The 19,022-nt window shown below is 42.9% G+C and overlaps 1 protein-coding gene across 9 annotated transcripts in view; it reads left to right on the top strand.

Annotated features, from left to right (window-relative positions):
• The window catches only part of LOC110492417 (IQ motif and SEC7 domain-containing protein 1), a 244,928-nt gene that overhangs the window by 186,545 nt on the left and 39,361 nt on the right, over positions 1-19,022 (top strand). For 8 of the 9 annotated variants that reach the window (XM_021566717.2, XM_021566720.2, XM_021566722.2 and 5 more), the window contains one exon: positions 18,673-18,925. In XM_021566717.2, the coding sequence (XP_021422392.1) occupies positions 18,673-18,925 (253 nt within the window). Of the gene's footprint in view, positions 1-16,922; positions 17,070-18,672; positions 18,926-19,022 lie in introns of those variants that run through there. The other variant, XM_021566721.2, reaches the window with a different exon arrangement.

The raw sequence follows: 19,022 nt of genomic DNA, 5'->3' as shown, positions 1-19,022 counted from the left end.
TTCAAGTCAAATATGTAACTAGTCCACTCAGGAACATTCACTGTCTTCTTGGTAAGCAACTTCAGTGTAGATTTGGCCTTGTGTTTTAGGTTATTGTCCTGCTGAAAGGTGAATTCATCTCCCAGTGTCTGGTGGGAAGTAGACTGAATCAGGTTTTCCTCTAGGATTTTATCTGTGCTTAGCTTCATTTTGTTTTTTTTATCCTGAAAAATTCCCCAGTCCTAAACGATTACAAGCATACCCATAACCATTATGCATGAAAATATGGAGAGTGGTACTCAGTAATGTGTTTTATTGGATTTGCCCCAAACCTGTATTCAGGACCAAAAGCGAATTGCTTTGCCACTTTCTGCATTATTGCCTTTCTGCATTATTACTTTAGTGCCTTGTTGCATACAGGATACATATTTTGGAGTATTTTTATTCTTTACAGGCTTCCTTCTTTTCACTCTGTCAATTAGGTTAGTATTGTGGAGTAACTGCAATGTTGTTGATCCGTTTTCAATTTTCTCCTACCACAGCCATCTAACTGTTTTAAAGTCACCATTGGCCTCATGAAATTCCTGAGCAGTTTCCTTCCTCTTCGGCAACTGAATTAGGAAGGACGCCTGTATCTTTGAAATGGCTGGGTGTATTGATACACCATCCAAAGTGTAATAATAACTTCACCATGCTCAAATGGATATTCGTCTACAAATAGGTGACCTTCTTTGAGAGGCGTTGGAAAACCTCCCTGGTCTTTGTGGTTGAATCTGTGTTTGAAATTCACTGCTCGACTGAGTGACCTTACAGATAATTGTATGTGTGGGGTACAGAAGTGAGGTATTCATTCAAAAATCATGTAAAACACAATTATTACACACAGAGTGAGTCCATGCAACTTATTAAGCACATTTTTTCTCCTGAACTTAAGGCTTGCAATAAGGGGGTTGAATAGTTATTGACTCGAGACATTTCCTCTTTTCCTTTTTAATTAATTAGTAAAAATGTCATAAACATATATGCACTTTGAAGTTATAGGGTATTGTGTGTAGGCCAGTGGCAAAACATCTCCATTTAATCCATTTTAAATTCAGGCTGTAACACAATGTATGTGTGCTGTATTTCTGCCCATTGTCATGAGTTGAAGGGCATTCCTGTGGAGTCACTGGCTGTGACTGACTGATGGGGCTGTTCTCTTATGGCTGGATCGTCAAGGGCAGGTGTGGAGTGTGGTGCGGCGGCTAATTGAATTATGAATTACTGAGAGAATGACTGTCTGGTTGTTAGCATCGCTAGACACATGACAACTGGCAGGCTCAGGCTCAGACAGCAGGCGTCCAGCACCAGGTCTGACTGGGCCTGTACGTTGGTGGGGTGAGGACTGTACTGTAGCAGCCTATATTGGGAGTGCTTTGTGGATGACGGCCATATTGAGTGAGTGGTCTGTTGATGATGCACCACCACCAAGCCATCTCTTTCAAAAGAGACCGTTCTTTACTGCATCCGTCCTGTGCTCATGAATACCTTTGAGGCTCTTAGTTTAATACAGAATTTATATTCTTTGAATAATACAATTTAAGTCAAATAAAAAATCATCCCCTATAATAGTTTTTAATCAGTAAATCAATCATGATGCGGAATGACTCATTCACTTACAATGAGAAGTAAAGCATAGAGAAGGAAAATAAGGAATCGAGGCAGTCAGACAGTGAGTCACGTGGGCCAGGCTTGCTATATAAAGCAGGCAGACAGGCATTGAGGCATTCAGTTACTGTTCGATTGAACTTTAGAATGAGTGAAACAAGTGACCTAAGCGACTTTGAGCGAGGTATGATCGTCGGTGCCAGACGCGCTGGATCCAGTATCTCAGAAACGGGCGACCTCCTGGGCTTTTCACGCATGACAGTGTCGAGGGTTCACTGATAATGGTGCGACAAATAGAAAACCAGTCAGCGGCAGTCCTGTTGGAGAAAACAGCTTGTTGATGAGAGGTTGAAGGAGAATGGTGCAAGCTAACAGGCGGGCCACAAACAGGTAAATAACTGGTGTGCAGAATGGCATCTCAGAACGTACAATTCGTCGGTTCTTGTCACGGATGGGCTATTGCAGCAGATGACAACACTGGGTTCCACTCCTATCAGCTATATACATGAAGAAGCAGCTCCAGTGGGCACGCGATCACCAACCCTGGACAATGGAGGAGTGGAAAAACATTGCCTGGTTCAACGAATCCCGGTTCCTGTTGTGTTATGTTAATGGCAGAGTTAGGATTTGGCGTAAGCGGCATGAGTCCATGGCCCCATCCTGCATGGTGTCAACGGTGCAGACTGCTGGCGGTGGTGTACAACTGCGTGATGCAACAGAATTGTGGTGTGTATCAATGGTGCTGCAGGCAGATGAGAAGAAGGTTTGCACCAGAGACTGCGTGGTCACTGGAATTAAGGAAAAAAGCTCACTCGACACCATTCAGTTGAATCAATGAACCTAGAGCTGTGGCATTAGAGGCCATAACCCCCACCCGTCACCCTAACCCTCACACCACAAACAGTGTCCCCTCTCCAGTAGAGTAGACCACCAGCACATGTTCTCCAAACACAACAAAAACAGATGTTTTCTCTCTCCACTGCCAGCCAGTGACTCATAAATACAAAAGCAAACACTGGTCCTGGGACTGGTGTTCTGTCTAGACAGTCATTCCTCATTCATTAGACAGCGTGCCAACGCTCCTGCTAGCTCGGCCACTGAAACTAAAGTAGGAGACAGTTAAAATTAAGAAGTCAGAATTAAAGTAGTAAAAATCACGACTATGATGAGGCCGATGTCAACTACATAACGTCTACTGGAAACTCTCCTAATGATCCCGTCAGTTAACTTGGCCGGCTCAGCTAGCCAGTTTCCAGCTGTACTACACTGTAAATTCCAATCTGCTTCTGTATACTAGCTCTCATTATTGAACCTGAAAGGAGAAATGTATCTCAATTAGGCTTGTGTTATCTTTCAATGATTTTTGTAATCTATCACAAGACATCTAATGGCCCTTTTGGGTACTTTAGGTGATCACAGGTGTCTAATTATTTCCTACCCTCTGTGTGGCCTTATCACATGTAAAATATATGGAATTGTGAAATGTATTTCTGTCTGTAATAAAGCCCTTTTGTGGAGAAAAACTCATTCTGATTGGCTGGGCCTGGGCCTGACTGCCAAGTGGGTTGGCCTATGCCCTCCCATGTTTGCAGCCCTGCCCAGTCATGTGAAATCTATAGATTAGGGCCTAAGGAATATATTTCAATTGACTGATTTCCTTTTATGAACTGTAACTCAGTAAAATCTTTGAAATTGTTGCATGTTGCATTTATATTTTTGTTCAGTGTATATATATGAATACATTTTTTAAAGTTCAAGTATAAATTACCGAAGTTACGATAGATTGACATAGATTTTCTGTTAATTACCAAAATGACTGAAGATTCCGGTAGCTTTGGTAAACTACCAGTACATTTGTGACCCTAATTTGAATGTTGTTTATAGCCATGTTTCTGTGTGGTCTGTTGAGCTTTGACCTCCGAAACGTTTTTACACATCTGCGTCTTTGTGGACCACAGTTTGTGTTTGTATTTATGAGCTCTCTGCGTCACTGGCTGGCAGTGGAGAGAGAAAACATCTGTTTTTGTTGTGTTTGGAGAACATGTGCTGGTGGTCTACTCTACTGGAGAGGGGACACTGTTTGTGGTGTGAGGGTTAGGGTGACGGGTGGGGGTTATGGGCTCTAATGCCACAGCATGACTTATGGTGTCTGGTGAGCTTTTTTCCTTAATTCCAGTGAAGTACAAAAGGCTAAACGAGGAAAGGAAGGACATTCTGTCATACACCAAGCTCAACATAGTCTTGACAAAGATGAGCAAAAAATACTATAAAATAAATAAAACCAATACTGAGCTATATTGTTTAAAACAAATGGAATTATATTATTTTATGATAATACAATTGCACAGAGAAATACATTTTATTTACAAAGTAATTAAAGTGAATCTCAAGATAATGTTCAAAATTCTTGCCCCCCCTGTTTTGGATACTCCAGCACCCTCCTGTTGCGAGGGTAACGACACTGAACCTTTTGTCTAAAATGTTTTATGAGATTGGAGAACACATTAGGAGGATCTTAGACCATTCCTCCATACAGAATCTTTCCAGATCTGCTCTTATGATCTGCTCTCCTCAATTCAACCCACATGTTTTCAATGCGGTTACATTTTCAGAGAGAGAGATTTTGTGGTCAATGAACAATTTCTTTGTGGATTTTGATTAGTGCTTGGGGTTATTGTCGTGCTGGAAGATCTACTTGTGGCCTAGTGACAGCCTCGTGGCAGAGGCAAACAGATTTTTGGCTAAAATGTCCTGGTACTTGGCAAAGTTCACGATGTCGTTGACATGGGCCCCAGGACCAGTGAAAGAAAAATGGCCCCATAACATCAAAGATCTACTACCATATTTTACCGTACTGTAGGTATGAGGTACTTTTCTGAATATGCTTCTGTTTTTCAATGCCAAACCCACCACTGATGTGCGTGGCAAAATAGCATTATTTTCATGTCATTTGAACACATTGGATTTGAGTCTCGATTTGACTCCCTCCCCAACCCTTCAGAATGCATACGCATTCGGACACAATCGGATCGTCTGATTGGTACCAGAAACCGAGGGGTTGGGCCAGAGCCAGAGTACCTGTGGGGAAAGCGATGTTTTGAGAATTCGTCATTGGCTTTGATACTCTGATTAGTTAGAGATGATCCAATCGCTGTTGACTTTGTTTTGTACAACTCCCAAACATCACCACAAAGGACTTCAATGATGGACTTCAATGATGGCAGATTCAGACTGAAGTATGTAGTGATGATAGCGATCGATAGAGCAGTGGAAGAATTCAGTAGGTCGTCAGGAAACTGGAACTCCTTCAGCCTGCACGTCATTAGCAGTCCACTATTCCCAGAACCCCAGTGGATGTGACTCCTCTTTTCCGCGAAGGCGTGAATTTTGCTCCCTCTGGACTGTGTGATGGAATAAGCTGAGGCCTTTGCGTGTTTATCAGTATATGCAGAGAAAAAGGGAGGAAAGATAGAGAGAGGGACAACCCACCGCTGGCTCCCCAGCTGAAAATCACTACCAGCTGAACTGACACCCTCCTCCAGTCCTTCCAGATCCAGACCAGGAGGAACGCTAGGGATCGTAGACCACCATTCCTGCTTTTAGTTTGCTAATATAATAAAAGACAAGTCAAACTTGATTTAAAGTCATGTGGAAAGCAATATGAATCTCTCATTTGGGAGATGTTTCTATATCACTTGATTAATTGCCTTTCTACTGGTTTAAGCTTTCTTTTATGGTGGTTTGTTAATCCCCATCTTATCTGACCACTGGTGAAAAAAGAACCCAACTGTCATACTTGAGTAAAAGTATAGATACCTTAATAGAACGTTAGTCAAGTAAAAGTGAAAGTCACCCAGTAAAAAGTCTAAAAGTCTTTGGTTCTAAATAGGTTTAAGAATCAAAAGTAAATGTAATTGCTCAAATATACTTTAGTATCAAAAGTAAAAGTATAAATCACTTCAAATTCCTTATATTAAGTAAAGCAGACAGCACCATTGAATTATATATATATTTATTACAGATAACAAGGGGCACACTCCAACACTGACATAATTTACAAGTGATGCATTTGTGTTTAGTGAGTCCGCCAGATCAGAGGCAGTAGGGATGACCAGGGATGTTCTCTTGAAGTGAATGAATTGGACAATTTTCCTGTCCTGCTAAACATTCAACATGTAACGAATACTTTTCGGTGTCAGGAAAATGCATGGAGTAAAAAGTGCAGTATTTTCCTTAGGAATGTAGTGAAGTAAAAGTTGCCAAAAATATGATTTGTAAAGTACAAATACCCCAAAAAACGACTTAAGTAGTACTTATTTTTAGCAAAGTATTTTTACTAAAGTACTTCCACCACTGTATCGTGTTGGCTGATAAGGACACAGTGGATTTTTTGTCCTAACTCAAATAATCAAGTGTAGTCTGTAGATGTGTTGTTATTAAAACCTCTCTCCTGGAATTGCAGTTGAAGTCGGAAGTTTACATGCATCTTAGCCAAATGTATTTAAACTCAGTTTTTCACAATTCCTAACATTTAATCCTAGTAGAAATTCCCTGTCTTAAGTCAGTTAAGATCACCACTTTATTTTAAGATTGTGAAATGTCAGAATAACAGTAGAGAGAGTGATTTATTTCAGCTTTTATTTCTTTCACCCAATTCCCAGTGGGTCAGAAGTTTACATACACTCAATTAGTATGTGGTAGCATTGCCTTTAAATTCTTTAACTTGGGTCAAATGTTTCGGGTAGCCTTCCACAAGTTTCCCACAATAAGTTGGGTGAATTTTGGCCCATTCCTCCTGACAGAGCTGGTGTAGCTGAGTCAGGTTTGTAGGCCTCCTTGCTTCCACACACTTTTTCAGTTCTGCCCACAAATGTTCTATAGGATTGAGGTCAGGGCTTTGTGATGGCCACTCCAATACCTTGACTTTGTTGTCCTTAAGCCAGTTTGCCACAACTTTGGAAGTATGCTTGGGGTCATTGTCCATTTGGAAGACCCATTTGCGACCAAGCTTTACCTTCCTGACTGATATCTTGAGATGTTGCTTCAATATATCCACATAATTTTCTTACTTTATGATGCCATCTATTTTGTGAAGTGCACCAGTCCCTCCTGTAGAAAAGCACCCCCACAACATGATGCTGCCACCCCCGTGCTTTACGGTTGGGATGGTGTTCTTCGGCTTGCAAGCCTCCCCCTTTTTCCTCCAAACATAACAATGGTCATTATGGCCGAACAGTTCTATTTTTGTTTCATCAGACAAGAGGACATTTCTCCAAAAAGTACGATCTTTGTCCCCATGTACAGTTGCAAACCGTAGTCTGGCTTTTTTATGGCGGTTTTGGAGCAGTGGCTTATTCCTTGCTGAGCAGCCTTTCAGGTTATGTCGATATAGGACTCGTTTTACTGTGGACATAGATACTTTTGTATCTGTTTCCTCCAGCATCTTCATAAGGTCCTTTGCTGTTGTTCTGGGATTGATTTTCACTTTTCGCACCAAAGTATGTTTGTTACGCCCTGACCTTAGAGAGCCTTTTTAAGTCTCTATTTGGTTTGGTCAGGGTGTGATTTGGGTGGGCATTCTATGTGTTGTATTTCTTTGTGTTTGGCCGAGTGTGGTTCCCAATCAGAGGCATCTGTCTATCGTTGTCTCTGATTGGAAATTTTCCCCACCTATGTTGTGGGATCTTGTCCTTGTATTGTTGCTGTTGAGCCCTACAAGGCTGTTGGTTCTCTCTTTCTTGTTATCATTAAAGAATATGATTAACCTACCCCACGCTGCATCTTGGTCTAATTCCACCAACGACGACCGTTACAACGTTAATCTCTAGGAGACAGAACGTGCCTCCTTCCTGAGCGGTATGACGGCTGTGTGGTCCCATGGTGTTTATACTTGCATACTACAGTATATTGTTTGTACAGATGAACGTGGTACCTTCAGGCATTTGGAAATTGCACTCAATGATGAACCAGACTTGTGGAGGTCTACAATTTTTTTTCTGCGGTCTAGGGTGATTTCTTTTGATTTTCCCATGATGTCAAACAGAGGCACTGAGTTTTGAAGGTAGGCCTTGAAATACATCAGGTACAATACACAGGTACACCTCCAATTGATTCAAATGATGTCAATTAGCCTATCAGAAGCTTCTAAAGCCATGACATAATTTTCTGGAATTTTCCAAGCTGTTTAAAGCCAGTCAACTTAGTGTATGTCAACTTCTGACCCACTGGAATTGTGATACAGTGAATTATAAGTGAAATAATCTGTCTGTAAACATTTGTTGGAAAAATTACTTGTGTCATGCACAAAGTAGATGTCCTAACCGAATTGCCAAAACTATAGTTTGTTAACAATACATTTGTGGAGTGGTTGAAAAACAAGTTTTAATGACTCCAACCTAAGTGTATGTTAACTTCTGACTTCAACTGTATGTCATGAGGCCCTGCTTTCCTCTCCTCCTCTCTCCCTTCTTTTCAGCCTGAAACATCTGCTTTCTAAAACACATATTTTTCTTCGTTCTTTTTTTTCTGTTCTCTTCCTCTCATCATGAATGACTGACCTGACAGGGGGGGAGTGAGGGTGACCTTCAAGGAAAAGAACAGCAGGACGGCACGTTGAGTCTCTCTCTCTCTCTCTCTCTCTCCTTGCTCTTTCTCTCATTACTTACACCATTTTGTGGCTGAAGAGGGAGAATTAGAATCCGAGGGAGAGTGGGTGCTGTTGCGTGATGGAAGGAGGTGGAGAATTAGAATCCGAGGGAGATGGAAGGAGGTGGAGAATTAGAATCCGAGGGAGATGGATGGAGGTGGAGAATTTAGAATCCGAGGGAGATGGATGGAGGTGGAGAATTTAGAATCCGAGGGAGATGGATGGAGGTGGAGAATTTAGAATCCGAGGGAGATGGATGGAGGTGGAGAATTTAGAATCCGAGGGAGATGGATGGAGGTGGAGAATTTAGAATCCGAGGGAGATGGATGGAGGTGGAGAATTTAGAATCCGAGGGAGATGGATGCAGGTGGAGAATTAGAATCCGAGGGAGATGGATGCAGGTGGAGAATTAGAATCCGAGGGAGATGGATGCAGGTGGAGAATTAGAATCCGAGGGAGATGGATGGAGGTGGAGAATTAGAATCCGAGGGAGATGGATGGAGGTGGAGAATTAGAATCCGAGGGAGAGTGGGTGCTGTTGCGTGATGGATGGAGGTGGAGAAGTGAGGATAAGACTGTATGAGAGACTTCAGTATTCCATGGAAAGGGCCAGCGCAGTAAAGGAGAGGGAATTATGCACTGTAAAGCAACCATATCCACTACTGTCATACAGTGAAGAACAACCCAGAAAACTCTTACAGTAGCTTAAGAACCAGATTCTAAATCTCTGTAGCAAAGCTTAATTCTGACAGGACCAGTCTTTGTGAGAAGCGCATGCGACAAAAGACAGAAAGAGATTCACTGTAGCACCGAAGGTTCAGGGCTTCATGAAGCTGTTTATTCAGTTCATGCCAGAGAAACCACCAATTCCAATATTCCCCTGAAATGAAATGATGGACTATATCAAATACAATAAATAATTTGTATTGATGAAACCATGAAAATCGCAGGTCTGTCAAATTCATAGTAAAATAAAGGTATTGTTATAGCCGGTCTCTCTGGTAGTGCTGTGGCAGGATGCTAGGTGCACCTGCCTCACACTTCGGGGACAAGTCCGTCGTCACACAGTTTGCCATGACAGATGGTCGGGAACACTTGTCCCCACGGCGATTATGCAACAAGTGTGATTTCACTCTGGGTGTGTTGGTGCTGCATGCAGGAAATAGGCCTCTGTGTGTTTCTTAACACTAGCTAGCTGTCTGCAGGTCCAGACTGTCTAGATACAGTACACTGTGTGTATATCTAATGCCCAGAGGGAGGCGGTTAGCGTTCATTTACTGTCAAGGTAATGTGACCCTCGGTGTCTCAGCCCAACAGAACAGAGAGTTAGACTTAATGTTATCCACTTAACCTGTCACAGGGATCTACTCTGATATAGTCCCCTGTTGAAGAATTGGTGTGTAAGAAAGCTGTGGATGGTGTGTAACTACGATTTATGTCTTTAGAGGTTTGTCTTGCTATGACAACAATAAGTTATTAGAACTACATTTGATTCAGTTCAACTCAATACATTCAGATCAACTTAATACATTCAGAACAACTTAATACATTCAGAACAACTCAATACATTCATATCAACTCAATACATTCAGATCAATTCAAGGTGTAGCCTATTTATCCCCAAGGGCCAATTTTAGCTGGGCTTAAAGTGTCAGTGCAGACACTAGAGGTCGACCGATTAATCGGAATGGCCGATTAATTAGGGCCGATTTCAAGTTTTCATAACAATCAGAAATCTGTATTTTTGGACGGCAACTTTTTTTTAAATGTATTTTTTACACCTTTATTTAACTAGGCAAGTCAGTTAAGAACACATTCTTATTTTCAATGACGGCCTAGGAAAGGTGAGTTAACTGCCTTGTTCAGGGGCAGAACGACAGATTTTTACCTTGTCAGCTCGGGGATTCAATCTAACTAGTCCAACACTCTAACCACCTGCCTCACGAGGAGCCTGCCTGTTACGCGAATGCAGTAAGAAGCCAAGGTAAGTTGCTAGCTAGCCTTAAATGTATCTTATAAAAAACAATCAATCAATCAATCATAATCACTAGTTACTACACATGGTTTATGATATTACTAGTTTATCTAGCGTATCCTGCGTTGCATAGAATCGATGCGGTGCGCATTCGCGAAAAAGGACTGTCGTTGCTCCAACGTGTACCTAACCATAAACATCAATGCCTTTCTTAAATTCAATACACAGAAGTATATATTTTTAAACCTGCATATTTGGCTAAAAGAAATCCAGGTTAGCAGGCAAAATTAACCAGGTGAAATTGTGTCACTTCTCTTGCCGTTCATTGCACGTAGAGTCAGGGTATATGCAACAGTTTGGGCCGCCTGGCTCTTTGCAAGCTAATTTGCCAGGATTTTACGTAATTATGACATAACATTGAAGGTTGTGCAATGTAACAGGAATATTTAGACTTATGGATGCCATCCGTTAGATAAAATACCGAACGGTTCCGTATTTCACTGAAAGAATAAACGTTTTGTTTTCGAGATGATAGTTTCCGGATTCAACCATATTAATGACCTAAGGCTCGTATTTATGTGTGTTATGTTATAATTAAGTCTATGATTTGATAGAGCAGTCTGACTGAGCGATGGTAGGCTCCAGCGTGCTCGTAAGCATTCATTCAAACAGCACTTTCGTGCGTTTTGCCAGCAGCTCTTCGCAATGCTTCAAGCATTGCGCTGTTTATGACTTCAAGTCTATCAACTCCCAAGATTAGGCTGGTGTAACCGATGTGAAATGGCTAGCTAGTTAGCGGGGTGCGCGCTAATAGCGTTTCAAATATCACTCGCTCTGAGACTTGGAGTAGTTGAGTATGTAAACTTCTGACCCACTGGAAATGTGATGAAAGAAATAAAAGCTGAAATAAATCATTCTCTCTACTATTATTCTGACATTTCACATTCTTAAAATAAAGTGGGGATCCTAACTGACCTAAGAAAGAGAATTTGACTAGGATTAAATGTCAAGAATTGTGAAAAACCAAGTTTAAATGTATTTGGGCTAAGGTGTATGTAAACTTCCGACTTCATCTGTAACTGTCACTTTAAATCTCACTGCAAAACCCTAGTTTTCTGCAGTACTTCACAAGAATAGCCGTTCTCTGTCTGTATTCAGCTAATTCCTCCATGTGCTAGGTGGCATTCTGGCTGGCTGCTGTACAGACACGTCAATCTACTTGTTTACAGAACTCACAGGCCACTGCTTGGTTGAGAGGCGGTTGAGTGTCTTAAACGAATACAAAAGGGCTTACAAGCACAATTTATCTCTGAGAGAAGTTTTAAACCGATTGTGCTCCTTTGAAACCGAAGTGTCATTTGCAGTTTTCTCTATGCCTTTCATGTGTTAACCCCTCTGACTCTTCAGCTTCCCCTCACACCAAGATGGCATAGCAGTCAGACGTCTTTTATCCTCGTCTTGTCGTGTCCCGTGTATATATATATATTTATAACTTTCTTCGCATACCTTTTTATATATATTTTTTATTTTCCATAAACTCATCTTCAAAACACTCTCCTGCAACCCGCCTCACCAATTTATATATTTTTTTAAAGAAAGTATTATTTACCTCAAATCTGTAATCCTACATAGAAGCTAGCCTGAAGCTAACCAGAAGCTAGCCAGAAGCTAGTTAGCTTTTTACTGGCTAATCGTTAGTATTCAATTAACCACGGTTTGTGGTCATCAGCTATCCTTTAGCTCGAAAATCTATCGCCAGTTTTGTACGACACGGCTCGGACCGGAACATACCGGACCTATATTTCTCTCCATGTCCCCGGATTTCAACCGCAAGCTCTGGACATTTCTATCTGGATCTCGCAGCTAGCTAGCTGCTATCCGTGTGACTATCGGCTTACGTCGATTCCATAGCAAACATAAATTATTCCGGAGCTAGCCAGCTGAAGAGTTCCATCAGCCACTCCTGCGCTACAATCACCTATCCGGACTCGTTTTACTGCCAACGCGGAGCCCCACCGGGCCTTCACAACTGGACTACCGTCGTCATCTGCCCGAGGAAGTTATCCAGCTGGCTCCTCCGTCGCGACGTTACCTGAACGCCCATCTGCGGTCCGCTAATCGTTAGTTGTCTTATCGGCTGCTATCTGAATAGACCTATCGGATCATTTTTTTTCTTTTTTCTTTGGCCTCTATAACTATATCTATTTTTATTTTTTTGCGAATTGGATTGATCCCCTCTACCACACGGAACCCCACTAATCATACTGACGGAAACGCACGAGGTGGCTAAAAACAGACCTCCATCCTATGCTAGCTTGCAACCGATGGCCTGGCTAGCTGTCTGAATCGCCGTGACCCCAACCAACCTCACTACTCACTGGACCCTTTTGATCACTCGACTAAGCATGCCTCTCCTTAATGTCAATATGCCTTGTCCATTGCTGTTCTGGTTAGTGTTTATTGGCTTATTTCACTGTAGAGCCTCTAGTCCTGCTCACTATACCTTATGCAACCTATTAGTTCCACCACCCACACATGCAATGACATCTCCTGGTTTCAATTATGTTTCTAGAGACAATATCTCTCTCATCATCACTCAATACCTAGGTTTACCTCCACTGTATTCACATCCTACCATACCTTTGTCTGTACATTATACATTGAAGCTATTTTATCGCCCCCACTCTCTGTTCCACTCTCTGTTCCAGACGTTCTAGACGACCAATTCTCATTGCTTTTAGCCGTACCCTTATCCTACTCCTCTTTTCCTCTGTTGATGTAGAGGTGAATCCAGGCCCCGCAGTGCCTAGCTCCACTCCTATTCCCCAGGCGCTCTCTTTTGATGACTTCTGTAACCGTAATAGCCTTGGTTTCATGCATGTTAACATTAGAAGACTCCTCCCTAAGTTTGTTTTATTCACTGCTTTAGCATACTCTGCCAACCCGGATGTTCTAGCTGTGTCTGAATCCTGGCTTAGGAAGACCACCAAAAATTCTGAAATGTTCATCCCAAACTACAACATTTTCAGACAAGATAGAACTGCCAAAGGGGGCGGTGTTGCAATCTACTGCAAAGATTTCTGTCCTACTATCCAGGTCTGTACCCAAACAATTTGAACTTTTTTTTAAAATTCCACCTCTCTAAAAACAAGTTTCCGCCTGCTATAGACCATCCTCTGCCCCCAGCTGTGCTCTGGACACCATATGTGAACTGATTGCCCCCCATCTATCTTCAGAGATCGTGCTGCTAGGCGACCTAAACTGGAACATGTTAACACCCCAGCCATCCTACAATCTAAGCTTGATGCCCTCAATCTCACACAAATGATCAATGAACCTACCAGGTACCTCCCCAAAGCCGTAAACACGGGCACCCTCATAGATATCATCCTAACCAACTTGCCCTCTAAATACACCTCTGCTGTCTTCAACCAAGATCTCAGCGATCACTGCCTCATTGCCTGCATCCGTAATGGGTCAGTGGTCAAACGACCTCCACTCATCACTGTCAAACGCTCCCTGAAACACTTCAGTGAGCAGGCCTTTCCAATCGACCTGGCCGGGGTATCCTGGAAGGATATTGATCTCATCCCGTCAGTAGAGGATGCCTGGTTATTTTTTTAAATGCCTTCCTAACCATCTTAAATAAGCATGCCCCATTCAAGAAATTTAGAACCAGGAACAGATATAGCCCTTGGTTCTCTCCAGACCTGACTGCCCTTAACCAACACAAAAACATCCTATGGCGTTCTGCATTAGCATCGAACAGCCCCCGTGATATGCAGCTTTTCAGGGAGGCTAGAAACCATTATACACAGGCAGTTAGAAAAGCCAAGGCTAGCTTTTTCAAGCAGAAATTTGCTTCCTGCAACACTAACTCAAAAAAGTTCTGGGACACTGTAAAGTCCATGGAGAATAAGAACACCTCCTCCCAGCTGCCCACTGGACTGAGGATAGGAAACACTGTCACCACTGATAAATCCACTATAATTGAGAATTTCAATAAGCATTTTTCTATGGCTGGCCATGCTTTCCACCTGGCTACCCCTACCCTGGTCAACAGCACTGCACCCCCCACAGCAACTCGCCCAAGCCTTCCCCATTTCTCCTTCTCCCAAATCCAGTCAGCTGATGTTCTGAAAGAGCTGCAAAATCTGGACCCCTACAAATCAGCCGAGCTAGACAATCTGGACCCTTTCTTTCTAAAAAATTATCTGCCGAAATTGTTGCCACCCCTATTACTAGCCTGTTCAACCTCTCTTTCGTGTCGTCTGAGATTCCCAAAGATTGGAAAGTAAAGGGGGGGACACTTTTGACCCAAACTGCTACAGACCTATATCTATCCTACCCTGCCTTACTAAGGTCTTCGAAAGCCAAGTCAATAAACAGATTACCGACCATTTCGAATCTCACCATACCCTCTCTGCTATGCAATCTGGTTTCAGAGCTGGTCATGGGTGCACCTCAGCCACGCTCAAGGTCCTAAACGATATCTTAACCGCCATCGATAAGAAACATTACTGTGCAGCCGTATTCATTGATCTGGCCAAGGCTTTCGACTCTGTCAATCACCACATCCTCATCGGCGGTCTCGACAGCCTTGGTTTCTCAAATGATTGCCTCGCCTGGTTCACCAACTACTTCTATGATAGAGTTCAGTGTGTCAAATCGGAGGGTCTGCTGTCCGGACCTCTGGCAGTCTCTATGAGGGTGCCACAGGGTTCAATTCTTGGACCGACTCTCTTCTCTATATACATCAATGATGTCGCTCTTGCTGCTGGTGAGTCTCTGATCCACCTCTACGCAGACGACACCATTCTGTATACTTCTGGCCCTTCTTTGGACACTGTGTTAACAACCCTCCAGGCAAGCTTCAATGCCATACAACTCTCCTTCCGTGGCCTCCAATTACTCTTAAATACAAGTAAAACTAAATTTATGCTCTTCAACCAATCGCTGCCTGCATCTGCTCGCCTGTCCAACATCACTACTCTGGACGGCTCTGACTACAAATACCTAGGTATCTGGTTAGACTGTAAACTCTCCTTCCAGACCCATATCAAACATCTCCAATCCAAAGTTAAATCTAGAATTGGCTTCCTATTTCGCAACAAAGCATCCTTCACTCATGCTGCCAAACATACCCTCGTAAAACTGACCATCCTACCAATCCTCGACGATGTAATTTACAAAATAGCCTCCAATACCCTACTCAACAAATTGAATGCAGTCTATCACAGTGCCATCCGTTTTGTCACCAAAGCCCCATATACTACCCACCATTGCGACCTGTACGCTCTCGTTGGCTGGCCCTCGCTTCATACTCGTCGCCAAACCCACTGGCTCCATGTCATCTACAAGACCCTGCTAGGTAAAGTCCCCCCTTATCTCAGCTCGCTGGTCACCATAGCATCACCCACCTGTAGCACGCGCTCCAGCAGGTCTCTCTGGTCACCCCCAAAACCAATTCTTTATTTGGCTGCCTCTCCTTCCAGTTCTCTGCTGCCAATGACTGGAACGAACTGCAAAAATCTCTGAAACTGGAAACGCTTATCTCACTCACTAGCTTTAAGCACCAGCTGTCAGAGCAGCTCACAGATTACTGCACCTGTACATAGCCCACCTATAATTTAGCCCAAACAACTACGTCTTTCCCTACTGTATTTATTTTATTTATTTATTTATTTTGCTCCTTTGCACCCCATTATTTTTATTTCTACTTTGCACATTCTTCCACTGCAAATCTACCATTCCAGTGTTTTACTTGCTATATTGTATTTACTTTGCCACGATGGCCTTTTTTTTGCCTTTACCTCATTTGCTCACATCGTATATAGACTTGTTTCTACTGTATTATTGACTGTATGTTTGTTTTACTCCATGTGTAACTGTTTCGTTGTATGTGTCGAACTGCTTTGCTTTATCTTGGCCAAGTCGCAATTGTAAATGAGAACTTGTTCTCAACTTGCCTACCTGGTTAAATAAAGGTGAAATAAAAAGAAGAAAAAAAAAGCTGTGGTGCATATCTTAGTTGTGCTAGTGCCCATTTAGAAGTCAGAAGGCCCCTACATTTTAATCGGGCAGTTGGAGGGCCTACTAAACCTTGACTGAGGGTCTTAACATGGTGTCAGTATGTGTTTGAGATGCAGAAGGGTGTGTTGTGAGTATTCTATACAGTCATCCTACTATAAGGCTGAAAATACCCTGTGGTCATGGTCAGGGGGTTAACACGGGCTCTAGTCAGCTGTGACTGATATCTGTTTTTAGGTCAGATGATATAGGCAAACAACCTTGTTTGTTAATTTGGTACTTTGAGTGTGGTGTAAGATGGGTTAAATTCACTAATAGTCTTCATATCAAATTATACCAATCCTACAATGTGATTTTCTGGATGTTTTTTCTCATTTTGTCTGTCATAGTTGAAGTGTACCTGTGGGGAAAATTACAGGCCTCTCTCATCTTTTTACGTGGGAGAACTTGCACAATTGGTGGCTGACTAAATACTTTTTTGCCCCACTGTATTTACCTTGTCACTGTAAGCTCAAACTGAACTTTGGAATATTTACTGAGGCTCCTATCCGCCAAACATGATGTAACTGTCATTGCACACTGGTTGACCTTTGAACTGCATGATGCAGACTTACTGTGGAGGGAGCTGCTCTGAGTGTGTTCATATATACAGTCATTAGTGTGAACTCTGGACTGCTGTTGGCAGTCAGACATGGTGGACAAGGTATGGAGGAAGAGTTGGCAGTTCATAGAGCACAGGAGGTCTCTGCGTGTGAAGCAGCAGTCTTCTCCAAATGTTGAACGTAAGAGTGAGTGAGTACCCTCTCCTGTTTAACTTCCTGCCGGGTTGAAGGGTTGCTTTCAAAGGTTGGATTGAAGGGTTTGCATGTTGATTGCACTACTTGGTTCTTACTGTGTCATCACGCCAACAAATGTGCTGACTGTTGAACTTTTCATGGAGATTGGCTTGGACGTGTTACTCTCTCTGAATACTAGATAATGAATGGGGCTGTTACTGTCATATTTCAAGTAGTAATCATGGCCGACCCACTTACATGCACTTTTAATCAGCGCACGGTGTTGAGAAGTTGATGTAGGCTGTGTCTAGAAATGGTAGTGTCAGCAGTTTTGAGAAATTACCCATGTGAGTCGTGGTCTGGCTGAATGCTGCTCCACCACCATCTATGCACTATTGGCTCTGTAATTACGTTTTTAAACACACAGAAACATGGATTTCAGCCCATACTGTTTTATTTGGCTGTTTTCATTTAGACATCAACAGCTTAGTTGGAATTCATGCTGTGAGGACTTGATTCACAGACATTTCCTGAACTTATTCATCAGCACAGGGGTTAAAGTCATGTACACACTCTACTCAGCAAATTGGATGCTGTCTATCACAGTGCCATCCGTTTTGTCACCAAAGCCCCATATACTCCCCACCACTGCGACCTGTATGCTCTCGTTGGCTGGCCCTCGCTTCATATTTGTCACCAAACCCACTGGCTCCAGGTCATCTATAAGTCTTTGCTATGTAAAGTCCCGCCTTATCTCAGCTCACCGGTCACCATAGCAGCACTCACACGTAGCACGTGGTCCAGCAGGTATATTTCACTGGTCACCTCCAAAGCCAATTCCTACTTTGGCCACCTTTCCTTCCAGTTCTCTGCTACCAATGACTGGAACGAATTGCAAAAATCACTGAAGTTGAAGACTCATATCTCCCTCACTAACTTTAAGCACTAGCTGTCAGAGCAGCTCACAGATCACATCCAACTACCTCATCCCCATACTGTATTTATTTATTTATTTTGCTCCTTTGCACCCCAGTATCTCTACTTGCACATTCTTCTTCTGCACATCTATCACTCCAGTGTTTAATTGCTAAATTGTAATTATTTCGCCACTATGGCCTATTTCCTTACCTTCCTTATCTCACCTCATTTGGACACACTGTATATAGACTTTTTTTCTACTGTATTATTGACTGTATGTTTGCTTATTCCATGTGTAACTCTCTGTTGTTGTTTGTGTCGCACCGCTTTGCTTTATCTTGGCCAGGTCGCAGTAGTAAATGAGAACTTGTTCTCAACTGGCCTACCTGGTTAAATTAAGGTGAAAAAAATGAAAGAATGACAGTTCCAAATGAGTACTGAATGGTCAATGTTGGTGGTGGTTGTACTTTACTGTCCTGAATAGGTTCTAGAGGAGTAATGGATGAGATAACTCCTTGATGAGTGTCAGTATGGTATGAGTACTGGGAGACCAGTGGATGGGCACAGGATATGAAAGCTTTGAATGACTGTGTTTCTCTGTATCACTGCAGTGTGGAGGGGGATGAAAACTTTGAGAAACTCTTTCTGTCTGTGTCATTGCAGTAGAGTAACTGTGTATCTCTGTGTGTCTGTTATTGCAGTGTGGAGGGGGATGCGCGGCCCAGTGAGAGCGATGGTGGAGCCAGCTACAGGGGCCCAGTGATCAGCCCAGACCGCTTCGAGGGCCCCCTCTACGGACACGGAGTGCAGCCCGGCCCCCAGCGGCCTCCCCGCAGGCCCAAGCTCCAACACTCCCAGTCCATCCTCCGCAAGCAGGCAGAGGAAGAGGCCATCAAACGCTCCCGCTCACACTCAGAGGGCTATGAGCTGTCGGCTGACCTCCAGGACAAACAGGTAGAGTACCCTGGCCCCAGTCTGATTGTCTGCAGACACACTCATCAACATCTATACAGATGTCGTCACCTAATATCTCCCCTACCGAAGACTGTAT

The sequence above is a fragment of the Oncorhynchus mykiss genome, chromosome 16 (assembly GCF_013265735.2).
Source record: "Oncorhynchus mykiss isolate Arlee chromosome 16, USDA_OmykA_1.1, whole genome shotgun sequence".
Lineage (NCBI taxonomy): Eukaryota > Metazoa > Chordata > Actinopteri > Salmoniformes > Salmonidae > Oncorhynchus > Oncorhynchus mykiss.
The sequence above is the reverse complement of the archived record's forward strand: the minus strand, read 5'-3'. Positions and strand labels throughout refer to the sequence as shown.